This window comes from Colossoma macropomum, unplaced genomic scaffold (assembly GCF_904425465.1).
Source record: "Colossoma macropomum unplaced genomic scaffold, Colossoma_macropomum, whole genome shotgun sequence".
Lineage (NCBI taxonomy): Eukaryota > Metazoa > Chordata > Actinopteri > Characiformes > Serrasalmidae > Colossoma > Colossoma macropomum.
In genome coordinates, this window is record NW_023494798.1 from 16,825,629 (window position 1) to 16,847,626 (window position 21,998).

Sequence of the window (21,998 nt, forward strand, 5' to 3'; positions counted from 1 at the left end):
GTGATAAGGGGAGGATGGGGAGAGTGAAACAGGTGAAAGCAGATCAAATACACAGTGCTTGAACTCTAGTCAACTCTGTGTGACCTGTTAATGTGACAACACGAGATCAACTATAAAACAATACTTAGTGTATTTTGTGTACACTTGGAAAGGAGTTAGTAGGGTGAAAAAAAGAAAAAAAAAGTCTTTTACCTGTACATGAACATGCCACTAATCCAACTTAACACACATGAACTCTGAACAAATAATTACAATCTGAATAATTAGGAGTCACCACATCTATAAGCTGCCTCTAGCATGCAGCATGCTCTGAGCAGTCCTCAGCACTCTTCCAAACCACTGAGTTACATAAATATCTAGAGGGATTTTATTTGTATTTTTATGGAGAGGAAAAAGCCAGACCAGAATATTCCGACATTCCTCCATCACTGCCAATCTAACCAGGCTGTAAAAGGGTGGCTTTTACACAGATAAACAGAACTCTAGGCTGTGGTCTTAGTAGACACGCAATGGCACCCTAGCACCCGACAGGAGGGGTGAGGTGAAAACCAGCAGCACAAGAGCAGTGGAGATAATGATCAGGAACAGGGGACTTTTTTGTAGCAGCTATGTTTTTAAAGTTATTCCAAAAAAAAAAAACACTGATGTTCACAGGGCTGTAACAGTACATGACTTCATTAAATAATTCAAAGCTTAATAACTCAAATAATTGAAATAGTTTAAAGCTGTTGTAAAATATACAATATAAACTGCACATCAACAGAATTCTACATTATTTTTTTTCTACTTTTTTTATTTTTAAAAAACAAGAAACTCCAGAGTGACAAATTCGACACCTTCAATACTACAGCCATCCGTGGCCAGGAGTCCAAGAGCACACTTGGCCTTGTTCTCTCTGGCACAGGTGTCTGTCAGTTGACGTAATGGTTGACATTCTACAGTCCAATGACACTGCGTTAGCGGCAGGTCGAAAAGATGTGGTGGCTGGCTTCGCACGACTCAGAGGAAGCTTGTGTTTGACTGGGTGAGTCCTAACTAGTTGCTGGAATTGGATATGAATAAATTGGGAAGACAATTGGACCCCCCATTAAAAGAGAAAATCTTAAAAAAAAACAAAAACAAAAAAAACAGTAAGCCACTCATGGCTTCTTGGGGCCTATGGCTTTAATAACCTGCTGTACTGCCACGTCCACCATTTATTTCCCGTTAGTAAATACGCTCCCATGTATCCTAGACACAACGGCATGATACAGCCGTGAGAAAAGCAGTTACATGTTAAATGTTAGGTACCCACCCCTCATGGATGAACTCTTCCAGTGCAGCACATTCAGAGACTAGCTGAGGAAGTTCAGTACGCAAGGCCACAAAGGACAGGATAGGCAAGAGGTCATCTGCTCCTCTGTAAAAGACAGGACAAGAAAGGGGGGGGGAGAGCAACCAGATCAGTATTTTTACTGAAGAGTAATAATATAGCATTTTCTGATGTCTAGAGAACACCAGTTCGTTTGCATTTTTGAGGGGGCATTCACGCATCAGCCTTAATACCATTCTCTTTCTGAGTCACCAATCTTGGCAAAAAGCGCAAGCATTCACACGCTACACAGAGACAGGACTGCTCGCGTGAGAAAGTGGCTGGTGTCCTCTTTCTTACTGGCCCAAAGGACATTGGATATCTTTCACCGAGGTGAGGGAGCGGCGGACACAGCAACAAGCTTCACAGAGTGGAGCGATGGCAAAATGCCTAAGAGTACTGGGCCTATTCAGCTATTACTTTACAACCAACATGCATACATCCACAATCTTGTTTGGTCTTGCCAGAATGTTCATTAAAAGTGATTGAATGTGATCAGAACCTGCACAGCCAATCTGTAGTTTGTCTTGGATTGTGGACTGAAGCAACCTTTCCAGGGCATGAAACATTTGCCAAAATACACAAGTAAAGAAGCATTAAATAATTTAAAATATGAAAAGAGGAGTTTGAAAGTTCACAGCACAGTGAAAAGGTCCTAAACAAGTTTAAAAAAAAAAAAACACCCACACAACCATGTAAGAAATCGATGATCGGGGTGGGTTCAGGGTAATTTGGGGGGGGGAATAAAATAAAAGGAGAACTTCATCTTAGATAAAGAGCAATGAGGTCAAGTGAACCCCCCCACTAGGGTCTGATAGCTGAAAAAAGAGGAAATGACGGCTTTTCAAGGGGAAACAGTTGTGTAAATGAGTGTGCAAGCATGTGTAATGGAGAGACAAAAAGAGATGAAGACAATAGAACGGAACAAGCAAAAGAAAGGATTAGAATTGTTGAATTGTTTGTGACCAGGCATGCATGAGCAAATTCATACTCAGGTCACTGTCAAACACAAACCAATTGTAAAACAATTAAACTGCAGATCAATTTTTGGATCAACAAAAGGCCTGTTCTGATAGCTAATGTTACTGTGAAATGATATTTTTTTGAAGCAGGAAAAGGCTCCATTAAACATTTTCAATGAATCCAACCCACATTCATTATAGGCCACAGCCATGCACAGCTCCGGGAACAACAAACGTGACCCTAAAATTTCTCATCCAATACTAAACGAAGGACTGACTTCAAGAAATATAAAAAAGGATCTGAGCATTTCTTAAGCTTGGATTCACTGCATAAGGGCTGCCAGCAGCCACTAGATTCTGGAGTTCTCCGAAATACACCACTGCCGCTTCAGCTGTGACCATGGAGCTCCACTCTGCCAAGTCTGTGCGTCACCAGTGTGCCACTGCACCACAAGCAGTGATCCAAGCAGACACACGCACAGAAATGACCCAAATGCACCTTAAGGGTCACTATGAACCAAAAAAAAGGAAAACAGAGAGACAGAGTGAGAGATAGACAGAGACGGAAAGATAGAGACAGAAACAGACAGAGAGAGTTCGAAAGATGAAGAGATAAGTGCAGACTGAAGGTTCCCAGTGTTTAGGGCGGTGATGGTTGTAGTTTACAAACTTCCTTTACCAAAGTGGTTTTTCAATTGCTCGCGTGAGCTCACACTTTTACTGTCCTCATTACAGCTGTTACAGCTGCGCCTGAGGAAAACAGATTAAAAATCCCAGTGCAGCAGCAGAGATTTAACAAACAGATACAGCTCTACAAACATTTTGTACACACATGCTCAACAGTGAGATCAGCAGATTCCACAGGACAGTGTTCAGTCAGACAAACAAACAAATAAACGCGCAGCATAGAGCCTAAAATATTTGTCCAAACCCAAGAGGACCTAGCTGCTGTGCGTGTCAGGTCTGCACAAATATGGACTGAGCTTTGGTTGGGTTCAAATATAGTGTTCAGGTTCTAACAGCCCACCATCTACTTCTAATAGATTTTACCCTGCATTTTCCCTACCTTAGTCTTTCTTCTTACTTTACTCTCCCTCTTTACTTTCATTACTTAAACTATTTTTAAATCTGAAATGCTGTGGTCAGCAGCTCATGCTGTTGACAGAATTTAGCAGAAAGGTTCAAGAGGTCCAAGCTGGTGAGAAAGTGAATGGGCAGGGAATAAAACAGTGAACCATTTCAGCAGAGTATAGTTTAGTGCAGCCAACAGCACTTTACATTTACTTTGTTTGCCCAAAACAATTGTTATGAATTTTCAATATATATAACACTATGTACACGTGAAAGCTAACATCACGCAGTGTGAGAGCAGGGCATTACAGAACATCTTCCAGACTAAAAACTTTTAGGATGGTGTTTGAAAGCAAAGCATGAATGAATTTGTTGAACTAAAATGTGAACTTATTTTGGATAGTTGATTACTTCAGTGCATCATATTTTACAACCCCATTTCCAAAAAAGTTGGGAAACTGTGCAAAATGTAAATAAAAACACAATGCAATGATATGCAAATCACATAAACCATATTTTTCAAGAAAACCAGTACAAAGACAACATATTAAATGTTGAAACTGAGAAATTTTAATTTTTTTTTTTAAAATATACGCCCATTTTGAATTTGATGGCAGCAACACGTTCCAAAAAAGTTGGGACAGGGGCATGTTTACCACTGTGTTTCATCACCTCTTCTTTTAACAGCACTGTATACGTTTGGAAACTGAGGAGACCAATTGCTGTAGTTTTGAGATTTCTCCAGATTCTCTGAATCTTTTAATGTTATTATGTACCGTAGATGATGAAAAGCAAAGGTTCTTTGCTGTTTTATGCTGAGAATGTTATTCTTGAATTGTTGCACTATTTGCTCATGCAGTCTTTCACAGAGTGGTGAATCCCTCCCCATCTTTACTTCTGAAAGACTCAGCTTCTCTATGCTCTTTTTACACGTTACTGACCTGTTGCTAATTAACCACCAGCTGCTTTTGTTAGCATTACACAACCTTACCAGCCTTTTGTTGTCCCCGTCCCAAATTTTTGTTGGCATCGAATTCAAAATGGGCAAATATTTTTCAAAAAACAATAAAATTTCAGTTTCAGTCTCATGTTGTCTTTGTAATATTTTTAATGAAATATAGGGTTTAAATGATTTGCACTTCACTGCATTTTGTTTTTTTATTGACATTTGGCACAAAATCCCACAGCATTTTGAAAATGTGGTTGTAAATCCATGATAACTATGTGCATTATTGTACCAACCTGGTAATTTAACTGGCACTATCAGTAGAAATGTCATGGTTTATTTGGCTCTGTGGGTGACAAGCCAGTTCAAGACAGTTTCAGACAGAATTTTCTGGAACTGCATGCTTTCAGTTTTGGGTCTGAAACTTTTTTGCCAGGTTCACGTCGGGATTAAAGCTCTAACGCAGCAGTATTAAAAGGGTCCATATCCCACATTTTTTTTTTTCCCCTGAAGCTCACTTTTTTGTTTTATGTACCAAAAACATTTGATTTTCAACCTCTCTTAACCCATTTTGAATCAACAGGCTGCTTTTGTGACTCATCTCCAAGACTGATTTACATGAATGATCTCTGTTCTGACTGACTGCCCTGTGCTTCGTTCAAAAAGCAGTTTGGCCTTATAACATCAGCAAGAATGGACAGAGCTAAACTGCTTTAGGATGCATAGGCGGATATAAGTTAGGATTCAAAACAGGTTGTTTTGCAGCTTAGTTTCTACATATGTATTTGTATTACTTTAACAATATTTACATACTCTATCAAACCCTTGTTTCAAAAACATTCCATGACAGACCCTTTAAATACTGTACAGAGCTATTCTATCAGAATGTTCTGCTCCACGAACACAACTCTCAAACACAAACAAAACGTAAAACATCATTGGCTGATACATGTAGTCTGTATTATGATGAGGTAATCTGGCCACCAATTAATGCATTCTACAGTCCAACACTCAAAAGTAATGTCCAACTAAAAGTTTGTAGGTTGCACAAGTGAGCAAATTATTTGGCCACATTTACATCTGACTTTCCCATGGCAGCTAATTGGCTAATCCTCAGACAGCAGTGTCTCACTTTCCCCTGGCGCCATATCAAGGCCCTAGTGTATTCCGGACAGGGCGACCCACTTAGCAGGCTAGCCAGCTCTGAGCATCCCGCTGGGGTCTGAGGGCCAAGGCAGGCTTCCTGCTGAGCTTTGGCCTTCGTGGGGTCTGATGAAGTCTGACAGAGGGCCAGGGGGACATGCAGGAGGTCACCCTTAAACTCAAACTTCCATGCCAAGTTACTCACACCCACGAGCAGCTTCTACTATGCCAGTGTTATTCCGAAAGACTTACATGGCAGCCGTTTTGGGTGACGGATCGTTCTCTTGAAGGAGCCGGTAGTGCTCTGCACAGGCACAGATGAGTCTTAGGGTTCGCACTACAGTGAAGAACAAAAAGATTTCAGGCTGGTGAGCTAGACAGAAGACATTACTCAGAACATCAGAACTAAATTATCTTCCCCAATTCCTTCAAAACATAAGGCCTCACCCTGTGAAACTAGTACCATAACGCTGCCGAAGTCCAAACTAAAAACACATTCAAAAAACAACAAAGAAAGTATCAAAAGGTAGTTCTTAAGGCATTTCATTACTTGTGCTAGAAAATCTCACCTATGCATTCCAATTTCCTCTGTGGCCAGTAGTCTCTACACAGCAGTTTCAACTCCTGCACTGCTGACTCGTAAGGGTAGGAACCATGCAGGACAGCTGAGTTTTTGGGGTACAGTTTGGATGCTACACCCATATCACCAGGTGAGGCATTACGGTAAAGTTGAACACTGTTTTCAAAAGCTAGCTCTCGCTCCCGGTGCACCCTCCTGAAGTACCCAAGTATAGAGACAGAGATGGGGGAAATATATTTAACATACATGGAAATAAATTTAAGTTTACACCAGAACACTATTGTTTAATTCAATGCAGTGTTAGATATACTGTCAGAGAAACAGACTTTGGTAGTTAGCTGTAAGATTAAGGTTCAGCTGTAAGCTGTAAGAGTATGATCCACTTTCAAAACAGAGGATCCCATGTGCTTCTAGCTTAAAGGCGCCATCTATTGTTTAAACTCAGGAAATACATAGCGGATCTAGAGATTCTCTGATTATAAACCATCAAATTTAGGGACTTTTCAAAGATGTTCTGAAACTAATACTTAAAACTTTATAATAACTTTCTGGTTTTAGCTGCTTCTCAAACTGGTTTTTCTTTCAAGCATACTTTTGTAAACCCTGTGCTCTGATTTATACTCCTAAAAATCCTGTAGGCTTAACACACATACGTATAGTAACTAACATGAGGACAGTTCAATTCAATTCATAATTCATTGGTGACTCTGTTGGCTCCATACAGCAATGCAAATTTATACTTATTTAAAATAACTTTTTCATTCTTTTGAAAGAAAGAGTGAGATGGTTGAAAATTTAGGCAGACAATCGCTGGAATCCAAATGCCATAATGTGCTTGCTCGTGCCTGAAGCACATCTTATTTGCATTTAGTGTTTTCCCAGTGGGTGACTCAGCTCACAAGTGGCTTGACAACTAGCCTCAACAGATTGTAGTGCAAGGGTACATGAATACTTAACTCATACAGTAATAGGTGCAGCAGCTGCAAGTATTAATCAGTTGAACCTCATATTTTGTGTATCGTTTTCATTGGGCGACCTGTTTTAAGGCGCTACAGTAGTGGAACAGAATGTTAGAATAAGTATCGAAACTAACTACCAGTTCTAGCTCAGTATGCAGGCTATGCAATGCATGTGTGCCAATTTTAAGAGACTAATATTTTATGATTCTGAAGCAGTGCCACCTATTCACTCACAACGATAACTGTATGCAGTAATATTGACCCACTATTTTATCAGTCTGTTACAAAAATATAGTACCTAAATAGTGCCAGTAGAGGGCTCCAAATCGGAGTGAAAAACACCTCCTCTATGCATGCTACACAGTGGTCTTTGGCGCTTGCGGTGTTGAGACATTCAAAAGAGAGCAGGCACAGGGACAGCAGACGATCTGAAATATAGATAGACTAAAATAAATTCACACATTCAGAAACCGGAGCCATTTAACATTTATACCAGCTCATAAACTAGAGGATACACTGATACATTCTGTCCACACTAAGGTGATCTCCTGAAAATGAAAATGTTTTGTGTGGATGTAGTAATCACAACTAAAGATGAAAAATTATTACAAAATGCACACCGAGTCTTAAAAGTGCTAAGTGGTAGAAAATATGATTGTGTTATCATTATGTATTGTGTCACAATATGCATTTGAGCACATTCAGGTATCAAAAGTATTTCTACAACACTGACAAATAGTGTGATACATAAAAATCTTGCACCTGTAAACAATTACGTCAAGTTAAAACTGCATTAAATAAGTAGCTCATAGGATATTGGCCAGTTATGCTACTCTCCTATTTATTTATTTTTTTTTAACCAACTAAGATTTTTCCTCCTGTTTATTATTACACCAAATTTTAATTTAAATTTTAACTAATTTGGTCAGTAACACTGCTGTTTTGCTAGTGTACTGCTTCTTCTTGGCAAACCTTAGAAAAAATAAATACTATATGTTTTTGTATCATAGAGATGTCTTCAAGTACCATTACGTTAATTTTTTTTTTAATCGCACATCACTCACCCTTAAGAGTTCTCACTCACCAATGGCATTGTGAATGTCTTTTATTATGGCTTTCAGATGTTCCTTCAAAGCTCGCTCCTCCAGGTCCTGAATGTGAACTTCCAAGTCCCCATGGGTTGAGTCACAGGTCACGTCAGAGGCTGTGTCATCAGCACTGTGAGATGGAATCCAGTCCAACTGATTTAGAAACTGCTCCAGATCCTCAAAGGAGTTCTCTCGGTCTGGAGGGGCTGGAGTCATGGGTTCTTCTGAATCCAGCTCAGGTCCTGTGTCTGTGGCATTGAGGTCGTGAACCAGTGAGAGTGAGATGGATGCATCCGACAGGCTGTGGACCAGGCCAGATTTGAGCTGACCTTTGGGGCTGTCAGTGAGGAGCAGGCTCTGGGCACTGCGGGACGGTTTTAAAGACACAGAGCAACCAGGCAGTGGGCTGGAGGGGACAATCTGACTCACCATAGGATACAGCTTGTTATATACTTGATACTGGAGCTTTTTCAATAGTTTCATTACTGGATGCTCTGGGCAGCTGGGAAAAGGAACAAAATTAATCAAATGACACATGGCATTACTGACCTGTGTTCTTACTAAGCAAACACAGCAATTAATGCAAACTTATTTTGTACCTCAAAAGGCAGGTGACAAGGCCTGAAACTAAAGTTGCATCATTCGGTTTCTTTTTCAGGTTAGCTTTCCAAACCTTAGGCCAATCCTGGAAATTAAAACATCAAAATATTTCAGACCTGTCACTAAATGCCATTATTAAGCATACCAAGCATATTTCAGAGCTGTAAACTAAACCAGTGATTCCCAACACCCTGTCCTGCACATTTTAGTGTTTGCCCTGCTCCCAACACACCTGATCAAACTAATCCACTATTGAACAGGCCTTTCCAAGCTGAAGTGGGTGTGTTTTGGCAGGAAAAGACAAAACTGTGCAGGGCTGGGGGTCCTGCAGGACGAGGGGTGGGAACCACTGAACTACACAACACATATATACATATATATACACACACACACACACACTCACATTATCTTGCTCATATTCCAGGATATTTGCATACAGAACCCGCTGCTCCTGTTCCTCAGGTGTCATCGTTCCTGAAGATGAAAACCTCCTGTAAACAAGAACATACAAATCCCATGAGGGCTTGTCCAAATTGCAAGGACTGATCAGGATGCTCACAGCACACACAATTAATAGTTTATTGATTTGGTTAAGGGGTTTGCTTACATACTGCAAGCCTTGGCAATATCAGTATTGCAAAGGCCAAAGTTACAAAAATAAACAATAATAAAAATAATAAATGATTTATTGTGCAGACCTAAAGACTTTCACCCCTGAATATAGAGTACAACTACTATAATCTGGAGAGAAGTGAAATCTAACCACTCTAACAACTTTTTTTTTAAACATCAATACAGGACACCACATATCGGACTCCACAGTGAAGAGGCTCACCTGTTAGCTTGTTCCTGCAGTCTGAGTCTCCTCTCTTCCATCTTTCTCTGGAGCTACAAGCACTCAGGAAAAGCTTAACAACTGACAGATGCATTTACACATTTCAGACAAAATATCTTCTCTTGGATAGTCATGTTCATCTGATGGCATAACAGCGTTCTGTATTCTAAGGTCAGGAAGTCGTTGATGTCCTTCTTCGATCACTTCAGTGTTTACACTGATTTAACCAGGAAGAAAAGCAGTACTGACCTATTGAGTAAAGGGTCAAGCACATGACTGTGCTCTTGAAGGTGGGGGCACAGTTGAGAGCTTTGGAAGCACATTGATGAACCACAGGCTTTCCACCAGGTATTCAGTAACTACTTTATGTTATGCATATCCTTGCAGTCAGGACAAAAGCTTGTATCTCAAGTTTTGCCGTTTTTCTTTTTTGTGACATATTTTTAAAATCTCCAGCAACCATTTGAAAAATGGTCCAAAATTACTTGGAATAAATAATGTCTCCCTTAACTTCCATTAAAAGTTTCTTTCCCCTGTAAAGTGAATTTTTTGGAGAAAAGAGGTGTTGTTCCGACAGCGACGATATGTATGTAAAATATATACAAGTAATATAAAGACGTATTACATGCAGACAAGAAATTAAATGTCTGTTAAAACCAACAGGCTCACTGAACCTAAGCCAAAGCTTTGGGACATAATTTGTTAAAGTAAGCAAGTAATAAATAAATTCATTTATCTACTTTAAGACTATAGATTTTGACTTAGTTATAATTTGAGTTTGTCTGCATGGCGATGCCCTAGAAACACTTCAACATTTAAAAATGAAACTTAAAGGATACAGCATCCTGTCTGGCTCTTGCTATGATGAGGTTCTCCATCATCTGTCTCTGGAGAGAGAGGGTCTAAATCGTGTGGAAAAGCAAAGCTAAATTAGAAGCTTAAACAAGACAAGAGGTGGTAGATGTGACAGTTTTCAGGCCCTTATGAGAGGAACTTTTCACCCTCCAAAGTGTGCGTTAGTGAGACGGACCAGCTGCTCCTGTGACTGACTGTTTCAAACGCTAATGTTGCCTGCATGAGGGTGGACGTATGCTAACGAAAGCAGCCAAAAGGAGTTCAGCAAAAAGGTAGAGGATTAGCCCAGTTCCCTCGCCTAACACACACACACACGACACAGTGTTATTCAAGTTTTAAAAAATACCTTCAGAAACGTTTTCATTTTTTCCCAATATGTACGCAGGTCCCGCGGAGCCTCGCTGCGTCTCCGGAGCATTCTTGAAAACTACAGACGCGTTTTAAGGTAAAACGTTTTTGTCTAAGCTGAACTGCAAGTGCGACTCTCAACTGTTTCTACAAAGTAAAGTTAAGCGACAGAACTTACCATTGTCAGCTCAGCTCACTAGTTTCGTTAAAACTACCCTGGTGTAAATAAACGTTCCCCTCACCACGGAGCTTCCTCCACAGTCCTGCAGCCTTGAGTGTGACTCCCAATCGATAGGAAGGAAACGGCGTCACCTGAGAGGGACTTTGGCTCTCTTACTATTATAAAAGCAAACAAGCCCCCACAGTCTCTGTCTCATCTACCGCGCTTTCTACCAAGGCAACATGTTAAGTGAGCAAATCCACATCCGCGACACGAAGGCTCTAATTATGCTGCCTACTAACGTACCGTAGTTTTGCATTGTATAGGTTCCATGTCATTAGATAGGTTCATTCTTTGCATTACGTTACTTATTTTAAGGCAGCAACCTTAATTGGTAAGGCACTCCCACAATGCCACGTGACAAAAAACAGCCCACAGGGCCATTTGGCTAATTCTTCTATTCATTTAATTAAGAGGGATCACTAAACTTGAAAAGGGCCTACTTGGGATGCAGATTTTAGAAGATTTCGCTTGTGGAATTAAACTAAATTCACTGCAAAATGGATGTGGCGACTAAGACAATAATGGTGCATTTTAAACAAACAAATAAATACTCATAACAACAAATGGCATACTTGATAGATTTTTTTGTTCCTTTTGAAGTATGTGAAGTCCCCTCTCATTATTGTTGTTTATGCACTTGCAGGCATTCAACCTTTAAGGCCTGACAAGGCAATGTTGAGCACTTCAGTAAATGTCACTTAACAGTCCAAAGCTGGTGAAGCTAGAGTTCATAGGTCCAGAGATTCAGATTGGACATTACAAAAATTCCATGCAAGACATTAGACAGAGGAAATGAGTCAAGATGAAGTCATCCTTAAATGTCAGGTAATGTAAATGTAAGCTGGTGTTTCGGGTAGCTACCTAGCAAAATGCTAAACTAAATGCTTTTCCATATCTGTTAAAACGCTTCTTATGTAAGGCAGCTTGTGACTCTAGACTGTGGCCATTTGATCATGCCGTAAACAGTCCTTAGTTCACTTAATGCAAAATTTGTTTATTTTATTACTTACGGTTGCAAGAGATTGTCCTCACGCACCAGTGGACGGGAAAAAATAATATTAATCAAGAATATCATATTTCACCACCCCCCTGCCTATCATTGAGTTCAGCTAGTTTGGAGACCTAGCCTGATATCATGTTTCACTTAAAATATTTCATTGTACAGAAGGAAAATGCATTAATTTAAAAATTATAATATGTCCTCCCAGTTTTCCATTCTCAGGAAGGTGGTATTTAATAACATCATGGAGTCACCACCTGCAGGCCTTGATAGACAAAGACCATCAAAGGCTCTGGTCCCTGCACACGCAACATTTATAACACACCACATCTTTACATGTGTGCAGAACCTGAGCCATCAGTTCTTTGCTGGTTAGAGAACCCCAAAAATGATGCAATCATCTGCAAGTTCCTGTTGGTAGCGAACTTGCAAATGTGCAGAACCTTATTTTCATTTTTATTACCCATTATGTAACCACATTGACAAAACCTGCCTCCATTATACACTATATGGACAAATGCTTTGGGACACCTACACATTACACCTACCGGAGCTTTTATGACATTAATTCTAAATTCATAGGCATCAACATGGAGTTGGTCCCCCCTTTGCAGTTATAAGATCTTCCACTCTTGTGGGAAGGCTTTTTCTAGATTTTGGGGTGTCTGTGGGAATTTCTACCCATTCATCCAGAAGAGCATTTGTGAGGTCAGACACTGATGTAGGACAAGAGGAACTGGCTCACAATCTCCATTCTAGTTCATCCCAAAGGTGTTTGATGGGGTTGAGGTCAGGGCTCTTCCACACCAAACTCACCCAGCCATGGCTTTATGGACCTTGCTTTGTGCACTGAGGCATAGTCATGCTGGAACAGGCCTTTCCCAAACCGTTTCCACAAAGTTGGAAGCATACAATTGTCCAAAATGTCTTGGTATGCTGAAACATGAAGATTTCCCTTCATTAGAACTAAGGGGCCTAGACCAACTCCTGAAAAACAACCCCATAGCATTATCCCTCCTCCACCAAGGTTTACAGCTGGCAAAGCGACAGGCAGGTAATGTTCTCCTGGCATTTGCCAAACCTAGATTTGCATGGCCGATCTAGCAGGTCAGAAATTTCACAAACTGACTTGTGGCAGAGGTGGCATCCTATGACAGTGCCATGTTTAAAGTAACTGAGCTCTTCAGTACAACCCATTCCACTGCCAGTATCCACCAAGACTGCAAGCCTATGTGCTTAATTTTATCCACCTGTTAGCAATGGGTGTGGCTGAAACACCTGAACTCAATAATTAGGAGGGGTGTCCCAATACTTTTGTCCATGTAGTGTACTTCCTAACAGACCCCAGACTGCTGATGCAGGTGATGTCTCTGTACTCATTCTTCTGGATTTAACTGCATTTGATACTATAGACCACAGAATATCGACTTGAAAATTTTGTTGGTCTTTCTGGAACTGTGTTAAACTGGTTCTTTACATATTTATATGATAAATATAACAAAGTATTTTGTAAGTGTAGGTGAACATATTTCAGATATGCATGATATTCTCTGTGGTGTACCACCAGGCTCTGTACTTGGTCCACTTTTATTTTCTTTTTATTAAGATTATCAAGAAGCATGATATCAGTTTTCCTTCTGTCATTGTTTTTACTGGAATATTACTATTACTTTCTTGTTAGTCATTGTATTTTTATTTATTTTATCTTGTGTATTTTATTTTATTGCGTTTATTATTATTATTATTATTTTTTATTTTTTTTCAGTACCCAACGTAACAGTTATATTGTTTGGCACAGGAACATCAATAATTTGAAAGGAATGACTAAAATTGGGTCTCATTCACCAACAGTTCTAAGAAATTTCTTCTTAAAACCCACTTACACAGTTTTCGCAAAGATTCTGACATTCACCAGTGCTTTCTTATTTGGGATTTGTTCTTACGTACGAACAGAACACAGACTCAAGAGCACAAAGTTGCAAACAATTCTATAGTTTAAGACTAGAATTTTTTTCTTAGGACCTTTCTCAAGAACTAATTTAAGAAAAAACTTAGGAAGATATTGGTGAATGAGGCCATGAATGTCAGATATTCCAGTACCACCCATGGCAGCACTCAGTACAGTGTATTCAGCCACGTTGGGGTGGTTCGTGTTCAGAAGACTTGTCACTCCAAATCAGCTGACCAAAAGAGAATGCAAGTGAATGCCCTTTTCTAAGACCCGCCCTATGACAATGTACGAAAAGTCAGAAGCAAAAAAAATGCCTCCAGAAAGGAGAAAAAATATATCAGCAAAATCAGCACACAGAAAGCAAAAACTGGCAAAATAAATAATATTTTTTATCAAAATAACTGAAAATGAGTAGTAATCTTTTTGCAATATTAAGTTTGATGTAACTGTCATTATTTTTATTTGCAACATAATTTGGACATGTTGATACCATTTTGCTTGTGGATTGTATTACTTCATTTAAAACTTTTGGCATAAAATTACCCTCCCCTTTTCTACTTTGAGAAGTGTCAATATGGCATTTCATATTTACAAGAGAATGTAAAAACCTTGTAATGTCTTTAAAACGTCGCAGAGACTTATTAAACACAAAAAAGGAGATAAAGTCTGCTGTGCATAAACCTTTTGAGGGTGTGAAATTGAGGCTGCGTTAACAAAAAATTCAATAGAATACCATTGCAAGTATGAATGTCAGCACATTTGAACACCTCCAAGTGAGATCAAAAATGACAAAGGAGTGAAAAAAAACTCTTAATTTCAAATCTTAAATAGTTTTAAAATATTTACTTGAGAGGATGTACTTACTAGTGAGGTTTTTTGCGTGGCCTGACTGGGGGCAAGCCTTGCCAGACGTGCCTCATAATTTGCCTTTAGTTTCTGGTTCAGACGTGAAGCCTCCTCAATAGGCGTTAACTCCCTGTAACACACAGTCACCTTTGTTGGAATATCTTGCATTTATAAGTATAATGACAGGAAATAAACCTAGCAGATTAAATCCTTATTTGAAAATTTAATGCAATTTTTTTATATTTGTTGTATTTGATTGTAATGCCAACTGAGTAGATCTCTTGTTGCAAGATAGCACCAATAGTTTGAGAAAGAAAAGGGTAGCATGTTTTCTCCTGTGTGTATAAGAGCTACTTTTTCTGGGCACACAGCATTGCCATTGTGAAGCAGCCTTCAAGAATGCCAGGTACTCAACCACTGTGTAAGGACCCTGTCACTCTTCTCTTCCAATGAAACTTAACTTGTTAAAAAAAGTGGAGTGTCACTCTGAAAGTAGGGCCAAACTTGAATGATATTTGCATCAGAGAACATTATGTACTGACAAATTCTTTACATGCATGCTTCAAGCTGATAGTGACCAATCAATTTGTTGGGTCAGTGGCCAGAGGAAATATCTTAAGCAATCAAAAACTGCAATATTACATAATATAAAATAAAAACAGCAAAATAACAAAGAAGAGCTCCGGTCAATAGCAGAATATGTCCATATCTCTGCACGCAGATATATGAATCTTCACTTCTTTCTATCTATGGCTTAAGCAAATATGTTAAGAGATAACACACCACTCAATACATGGACCTTGTTCGACACCTAAGGTGTTCTGAACAGTTCTTGGAAAGATTATGAAGGGGCCAAAATAAACAAACTAAAGATGCTGAAATATAATGACTTGAAAGGGACATCCTGGCCTGGTTTTTCAAGCCTTTGAAAGTAAATAAAGGAATGACATGAAACATACATGAAATACATGTAACATTATTATAGAACAGTAAAGAATTAAGAATTAAGAAGAATTAAAAATAAAATTTTTATGTGAAATGGTTTTGGTTTAGCTCACGGTTTTTAAATCAAATTCTCAGGTTATCCATCACCCATCTCCATATTTCTGTTAGGATTAAGTTGAAAGGTGTGACTAATGTTCACATTTTGCACTATATCTTCAAATATATTTCTCTGAGCATTTCACTGCATTCTCCTCAAGTGTTTTTTATTCTTTGCTTTCATAGCTATTTCGCATTTTCATTTTTTTGCCGCTGTTGTCTCTCCTCACATAAATCACAGGGGCACAGGGTAAAAGCTGCCTTTGGTGTCATCCAGTCCTAGATTCATACCGCAGAGAGGGTGCTGAATTTACACAGGCTAATCCACTCTATGAAATCTGCTGACTGACAAATGGGAGGAAGAGGAGCTACCAATTTATCTTCCTAAACCACTACAAAAAACAGACTTGATTTTGGCATTTAACGATTGTCAGTGCATTCCTATGTTAATAAGTTTTCATAAATGTAATGATGTTGGCTCAGGTAACTGCGCCAAAACCCTACTGGCCCACCATGAATTCTTCCAATGCGCCTCCAGCACTGGTTGTAAGACAATATGAGTGGCATCTTTGTATCAGAGCATTTAACGTGAGCACGAGCATTTGTGATGATTGGAACGAAACTAGACAGAGCCAAAGTAGCTCTCTGTGGAACCTGGGAAGGTGAGTTTAACATTATAATGACTGCTGAATACACTATCTAAGCACTAGAGATGAAGAAAATGCATCTACAAATACTTCAGTGTGCACTCTCCATTTTACAAGTAATGAATTGCAGGAAGAAAACAGTTCACCAACCACCAACTCAATCATGTTCTATAATCTTTGAATGAAGCTGGAAACACAGTGTCCTTTGGTTTTGTTAGGATAAAAGGTAATCAAATTTATGATGCAATGGCGTTACAAAACAGCCAACAGGCAACCACGTCTAATGTTTGTTTTTCCCCCTATGCTAAACACACTAGAACTTCCCATTCTCAATACAATTTCTTTTCAAACCAATGTTCTGCGTGTGATTTACATAACAAAGATTGTAGAATTCATCCAGATGACTGATAGCTCTTGATGTGTGACATTACTTTGGAGAAAAAAAATTGCCTAAATAGCTGTTTCAAGTATGTTTGAAACTCATGGATGATATTCAACAGTACAACACTAGAAGATTCCAGACATTATGAAATAAGAAAGTCTGCTCTACATAATTGATCTCCTCTTGAAAGTTGCATAATTACCAATGTTTTGACACAAGAGAAGAAAACGCGGTATTTAAGGGTACTAGATCAATGAACCTTGCAAGACCAATAACAATTTTGTTTACAAATAATCCAGAGCTAATATATATATATATATATCATATTCAGATCAAATATATAATTATAAGATGATCATTTTAGTTCTAATTTCTATGTGAACAGAAGATAAAAAAGCATGTTTATATCTTTTTAAATCTGGTTATAGTAAAATATAGCTTGTTTTTTTATTAATTTAATTTGACTGTAGCCTGAATTATTGTACATCCCTGTATTGTATTATTTAGCATCATTGTAGGGCCCCTGCAAGAGTTTCTTAACTAGTTTTTGTTTAAAGTAGGTGGTCAACAGTCCACTTTAGGGGACTCTGCACTATAAACATTGTGTAGCGTAACTGTTATGAAACAAGGAGTGACTAACTTTTTGCTGTCTTGAGAATCCACTGTTTGCAGCTTCTGGAAGACCTCAGGGGGCAAGAAAGGGCATCCTGCCCCTTCACCTTCTGAGAGCACCCTGCGATGTCTGGAGAGCTGGACGATAGAGCTTGATTTACTTTGGGTCTTTGACTCCATCGCTGTTTCATTTGATATCACTATGAAAAGGCGTAAAATACACTTTATTTTTGCTATGTAGTGTTAAACAGTATCTGGAATATGGAGATAAAGACTCACCTGACTTTGTGGGACTGACTACAACATTCGAAACATGAGCAGTGGTCTGTGTGAGTGGGGTTCCATGAAACATTGCGGCTGATGAGTCAGGATCAGACGCGTCATTCCGTTTCCCTATGCAGGATTTCACTCTCTCTAAACATTGCTCAGCAAGCTTCACCATCTTCTCCACTTCCAAGTCCTCCATCTCTCCCTCAGCTGCAAAAACAAACACAGAATTCAGGGAAGAAAGCTTTTACATTCGCATGAACAAGTTTAAACACTGCTGTGGAATTTAAGAAATAACTATAAGATCTGTTAAGTAGGTAAATCACATTGTATTTGTTTTTCTTACCTTTACATGCTGCATCCTGAAGTAGGGCATGTGAGATGTAGTTGATACTTTTTAAGTATTCACAGTAAGCCTCCTAGTAGAGTATCAAGAACAAGGACGCAACAGATCATTTTCTTGTTCTGACTTGGACTATGCTGACTACTAAACACCTTACTGTTGCCATTTGCAGAAAGCCTACGGGGCAGCACTTTTATTCCCAGAAAGCCTTGACAGTTTGGTTCAACATCATGTAATAAATTAGTCTGGCTTTGTGAAAGTTAACTGTAAACGAAATTTAAAAGGTGATACAAGTTGTATTTGTATGTCATCTTTTGAACGTAGTTGCTTGCAAAGCCATTGTAGAAACTAGCAGAGAACTAAACTGTTGTGACAAATCTTGCTGAAAAAAACCCAAACTGGTCAGCCCAAACTGGTTAAGCTGGTTCATCAGCTTAGTTTTCAAGCTCTGTATCCAGTTGGACAAGGCGAAAATAAACCCTGTGCCGGTGTTACGGTAAATTCAGTTCCCCCTGTTCCCCCCTCATTGCGCATGTTGAAATCATGACGTCTTCAGTCGACGCTCCTCTGCGGGGCTTAGATAGGCTTAATTCGTTTGTTTCTGTACCGTTATTTCGTCCTATTCCTCGCGGTAAGCGAATTATCACGTTGTTTGTAAAATGACTTGCAGTTAACACGTTTTAAAGTATAAAATGTGTTGTTAGCAGATGTTTTAATGCTCAAACACTATGTGGGCTATCTTGCTAATGCTAGCTTTGGCTCCGTTTTCAACTACTCCGAGTAACAGAAGTTAGATTCATTGCGCCATTTCTGATTTAATTACCGTACATGCAGACACATTTTGTTGTTCAGACTTAAGTGATTTTTAAGGTGTATTTATGTCCCATATCCTCATCAGTCTCGCTAAGTTCTGTAAATAGATTTGAAACATTTGTTGCTGAAATAAATAAACTGCATTAAGTTACACAGCACAGTAATTAGTCTGTGTTAATGTTGTTAGACTACGTATCTCAGTGCACCTAGGAAGTTGGTTTCCCTGTAGTCTTTGAGACTGAAGTCTTACTGTTATGGTACTAATGTGACTTTACAGTAACTTTTATTCATATTTTATGATCTTTAGAACTGAGAATACAGGGGGAACAACTTTAACCAGAGCCTGGTTACCCCTTCTATATTGCAGCTGGAGTGGATTTAATGTACAACATTGATGCTGATAATCTATTTCTGTGTATGATCATTTCACTTAGTAACTTTTATTCATATTTTATAATCTTTAGAACTGAGAATACAGGGGGAAACGTCTTTAACCAGAGCCTGAGAAAAGTGGTTTCTCCTTGTATATTACAGGTGGAGTGGATTTAAAGCACAGCAGTGATGCTGCTAATCTATATCTGTGCATGATCATTTCACTCAGTAGCTTTTATTCATATTATACAAATTTACACAACACCACAATTATTATAGTACTTTTATAACCTGTTGTAATATAAGGAAATGATAGGATTATCATAGTACCTTTATGCCCTGTTGTAGTGTAGGGAAAGGAAACCATTTACCAGGAACACTGATCAAATCCCAGTTGTTTACTTCCATTAAACATGGTAACATAGTAACAGATAACATAGCTGTATCAAGAAACATTACAGTGTAGTACACCTGCATGTACTAATCACTCAATTTGAGAAAAATGGTAAAACATATCTTTTTTTTCATTTAATTATTTAACTACAGTTTAAAATTTCTGACCCATTGTAGTTACTGGGAGAACAAAAAAAGCAAAGAAAGCATTATCCATCCATCCATCATCTAAACCGCTTATCCTCGCGGTGGGGTGCTGGAGCCTATCCCAGCTGTCATTGGGCAGAAGGCAGGATACACCCTGGACAGGTCGCCAGTCCATCGCAGGGCAGACAGACATACACACACATTCACACACTCACTCACACCTAGGGGCAATTCAGCATGTCCAATTGGCCTGACTGCATGTTTTTGGACTGTGGGAGGAAACCGGAGTACCCGGAGGAAACCCACGCAGACACGGGGAGAACAGGCAAACTCCACACAGAAATGACCCTGGTCACGCAGCCGTGAATCGAACCCAGGCCATTCTTGCTGTGAGGCGACAGCGCTACCCACTGCGCCACCGTGCCGCCAAGAAAGCATTATAGTATATTAAATTGATCCTAATTGCCAGTTTTTATTGGAACTTACTTTTTTTTAGGGGCACTGGGTAAATCTGTTCTACCGTTTAGTCTCTGTATGAGACAATGTTAATGGAAGAAGCAGTTGGAGTAAAATAAAAATAAAAACAAATTAATATAATAGTGCATTAAATCTTTAATAGCTGTAATCAACTAGTACACTGAGAATGCTGTTCCATCTGTATTCTCAGTGTAAAGTAGGTATAATATGAACAAAATTTACTGAGTGAAATGATCAGGCACAGAGATAGATTATCAGCATTATTGCTGTACTGTAAATCCACTCCAGCTGTAATATACAAGGGGAAAACCACTTTTCTCAGGCTCTGGTTAAAGATGTTCCCCTGTATTCTCAGTTCTAAAGATCATAAAATATGAATAAAAGTTACTGTAAAGTCACATTAGTACCATAACAGTAAGACTTCAGTCTCAAAGACTACAGGGAAACCAACTTCCTAGGTGCACTGAGATACGTAGTCTAACAACATTAACACAGACTAATTACTGTGCTGTGTAACTTAATGCAGTTTATTTATTTCAGCAACAAATGTTTCAAATCTATTTACAGAACTTAGCGAGACTGATGAGGATATGGGACATAAATACAGCGTAAAAGTGCCTGCATGTACGGTAATTAAATCAGAAATGGCGCAATAAATCTAACTAACTTCTGGAAAAACGGAGCCAAAGCTAGCATTAGCAAGATAGCCCACGTAGTGTTTGAACATTAAAACATCTGCTAACAACACATTTTATATTTTAAAACGTGTTACTACAAGTCCTTTTTCAAACAACGTGATAATTCCGTTAACCGCGAGGAACAGGACGAAATAACCGTACAAAAACAAACGAATTAAGCCTATCTAAGCCCCGCAGAGGAGCGTCGACTGAAGACGTCATGATTTCGACATGCGCAATGAGGGGGGAACAGGGGGAACTGAATTTACCGTAACACCTGTATATTTTCGACTATTCCAACTGGATACCCAGCTTGACAACCGCCTTGACTGTCAAAGACCCATTATACCATCTGAAACCAGCTATAAGCAAAGGCTGGTCTCGTCTCGGATGTTTTTTCAGCAGGAAATTGAATTCAGTTGACGGTATTTAGGCTACCGCTGATAACCGCCACATAATAACTGGAAAACACTAGGCCGGGGCAGTGCAAGATCCTCTAGCTGGACCCTGTAGCCCCAGCATGTTTAGCACAGGGAGGAGTGGCAAGATGGACTGTTAAATACATCTCATACGAGCTCATATTAGAGGAAAACTGACAGTTCTACCTTATGTCTGTTACCCGTATCCAACTGAATAGCCACGCTTACGAGTCGCATGGCATTCTGGAGAGGTCTCTGACCGCTATCAATGACAGAAGCCATCGCACGATAAATTTTAATCTGCTTGAATGAAGAAACACCCACACATCGACCAGAAAAACAAACCGGGAAGCAAGCAAATTTAAACGGAGCAAAGGCGGAAGTACCACATTTCAAAATAGTGGTCACTCCACTAGATTCAAAAGCCGCATATATAAACTCAAGAAAATTAACTAAAGGAACGGACAGCGTGTGTCTTCGTCACATATTTAACTCCACTGATTCTCGGTACCGTGACTATGATTTTAAGACATTCCCTAGAACATATTTATAGCTAGGCCAGTGGCCGTTGCCAGTCTGTGATGGCGGTTCAGGTGAGTTTGCACTTTCTCCTATAATTAATTAACACAGCCTGGACTAAAATATCTTTT

The 21,998-nt window shown here is 39.2% G+C and overlaps 1 protein-coding gene across 2 annotated transcripts in view; it reads right to left on the minus strand.

Moving 5' to 3' along the window:
* The window catches only part of vps9d1 (VPS9 domain containing 1), a 28,529-nt gene extending 6,780 nt beyond the window's left edge, over positions 1-21,749 (minus strand). The window contains exons 1-14 of one of the 2 annotated variants that reach the window (XM_036585204.1): positions 21,535-21,749; positions 18,054-18,126; positions 17,720-17,917; positions 17,469-17,640; positions 14,777-14,888; positions 10,375-10,437; positions 9,536-9,588; positions 9,104-9,191; positions 8,700-8,785; positions 8,097-8,602; positions 7,311-7,440; positions 6,043-6,248; positions 5,726-5,810; positions 1,295-1,399 (exon numbers count right to left, since the gene is read on the minus strand). In XM_036585204.1, the coding sequence (XP_036441097.1) occupies positions 1,295-1,399; positions 5,726-5,810; positions 6,043-6,248; positions 7,311-7,440; positions 8,097-8,602; positions 8,700-8,785; positions 9,104-9,191; positions 9,536-9,588; positions 10,375-10,437; positions 14,777-14,888; positions 17,469-17,640; positions 17,720-17,917; positions 18,054-18,126; positions 21,535-21,630 (1,973 nt within the window). In that variant the 5' untranslated portion in view covers positions 21,631-21,749. The remainder of the gene's footprint in view (positions 1-1,294; positions 1,400-5,725; positions 5,811-6,042; positions 6,249-7,310; positions 7,441-8,096; positions 8,603-8,699; positions 8,786-9,103; positions 9,192-9,535; positions 9,589-10,374; positions 10,438-14,776; positions 14,889-17,468; positions 17,641-17,719; positions 17,918-18,053; positions 18,127-21,534) is intronic. The other variant, XM_036585203.1, reaches the window with a different exon arrangement.
* Between the last annotated feature and the right edge of the window lie 249 nt (positions 21,750-21,998).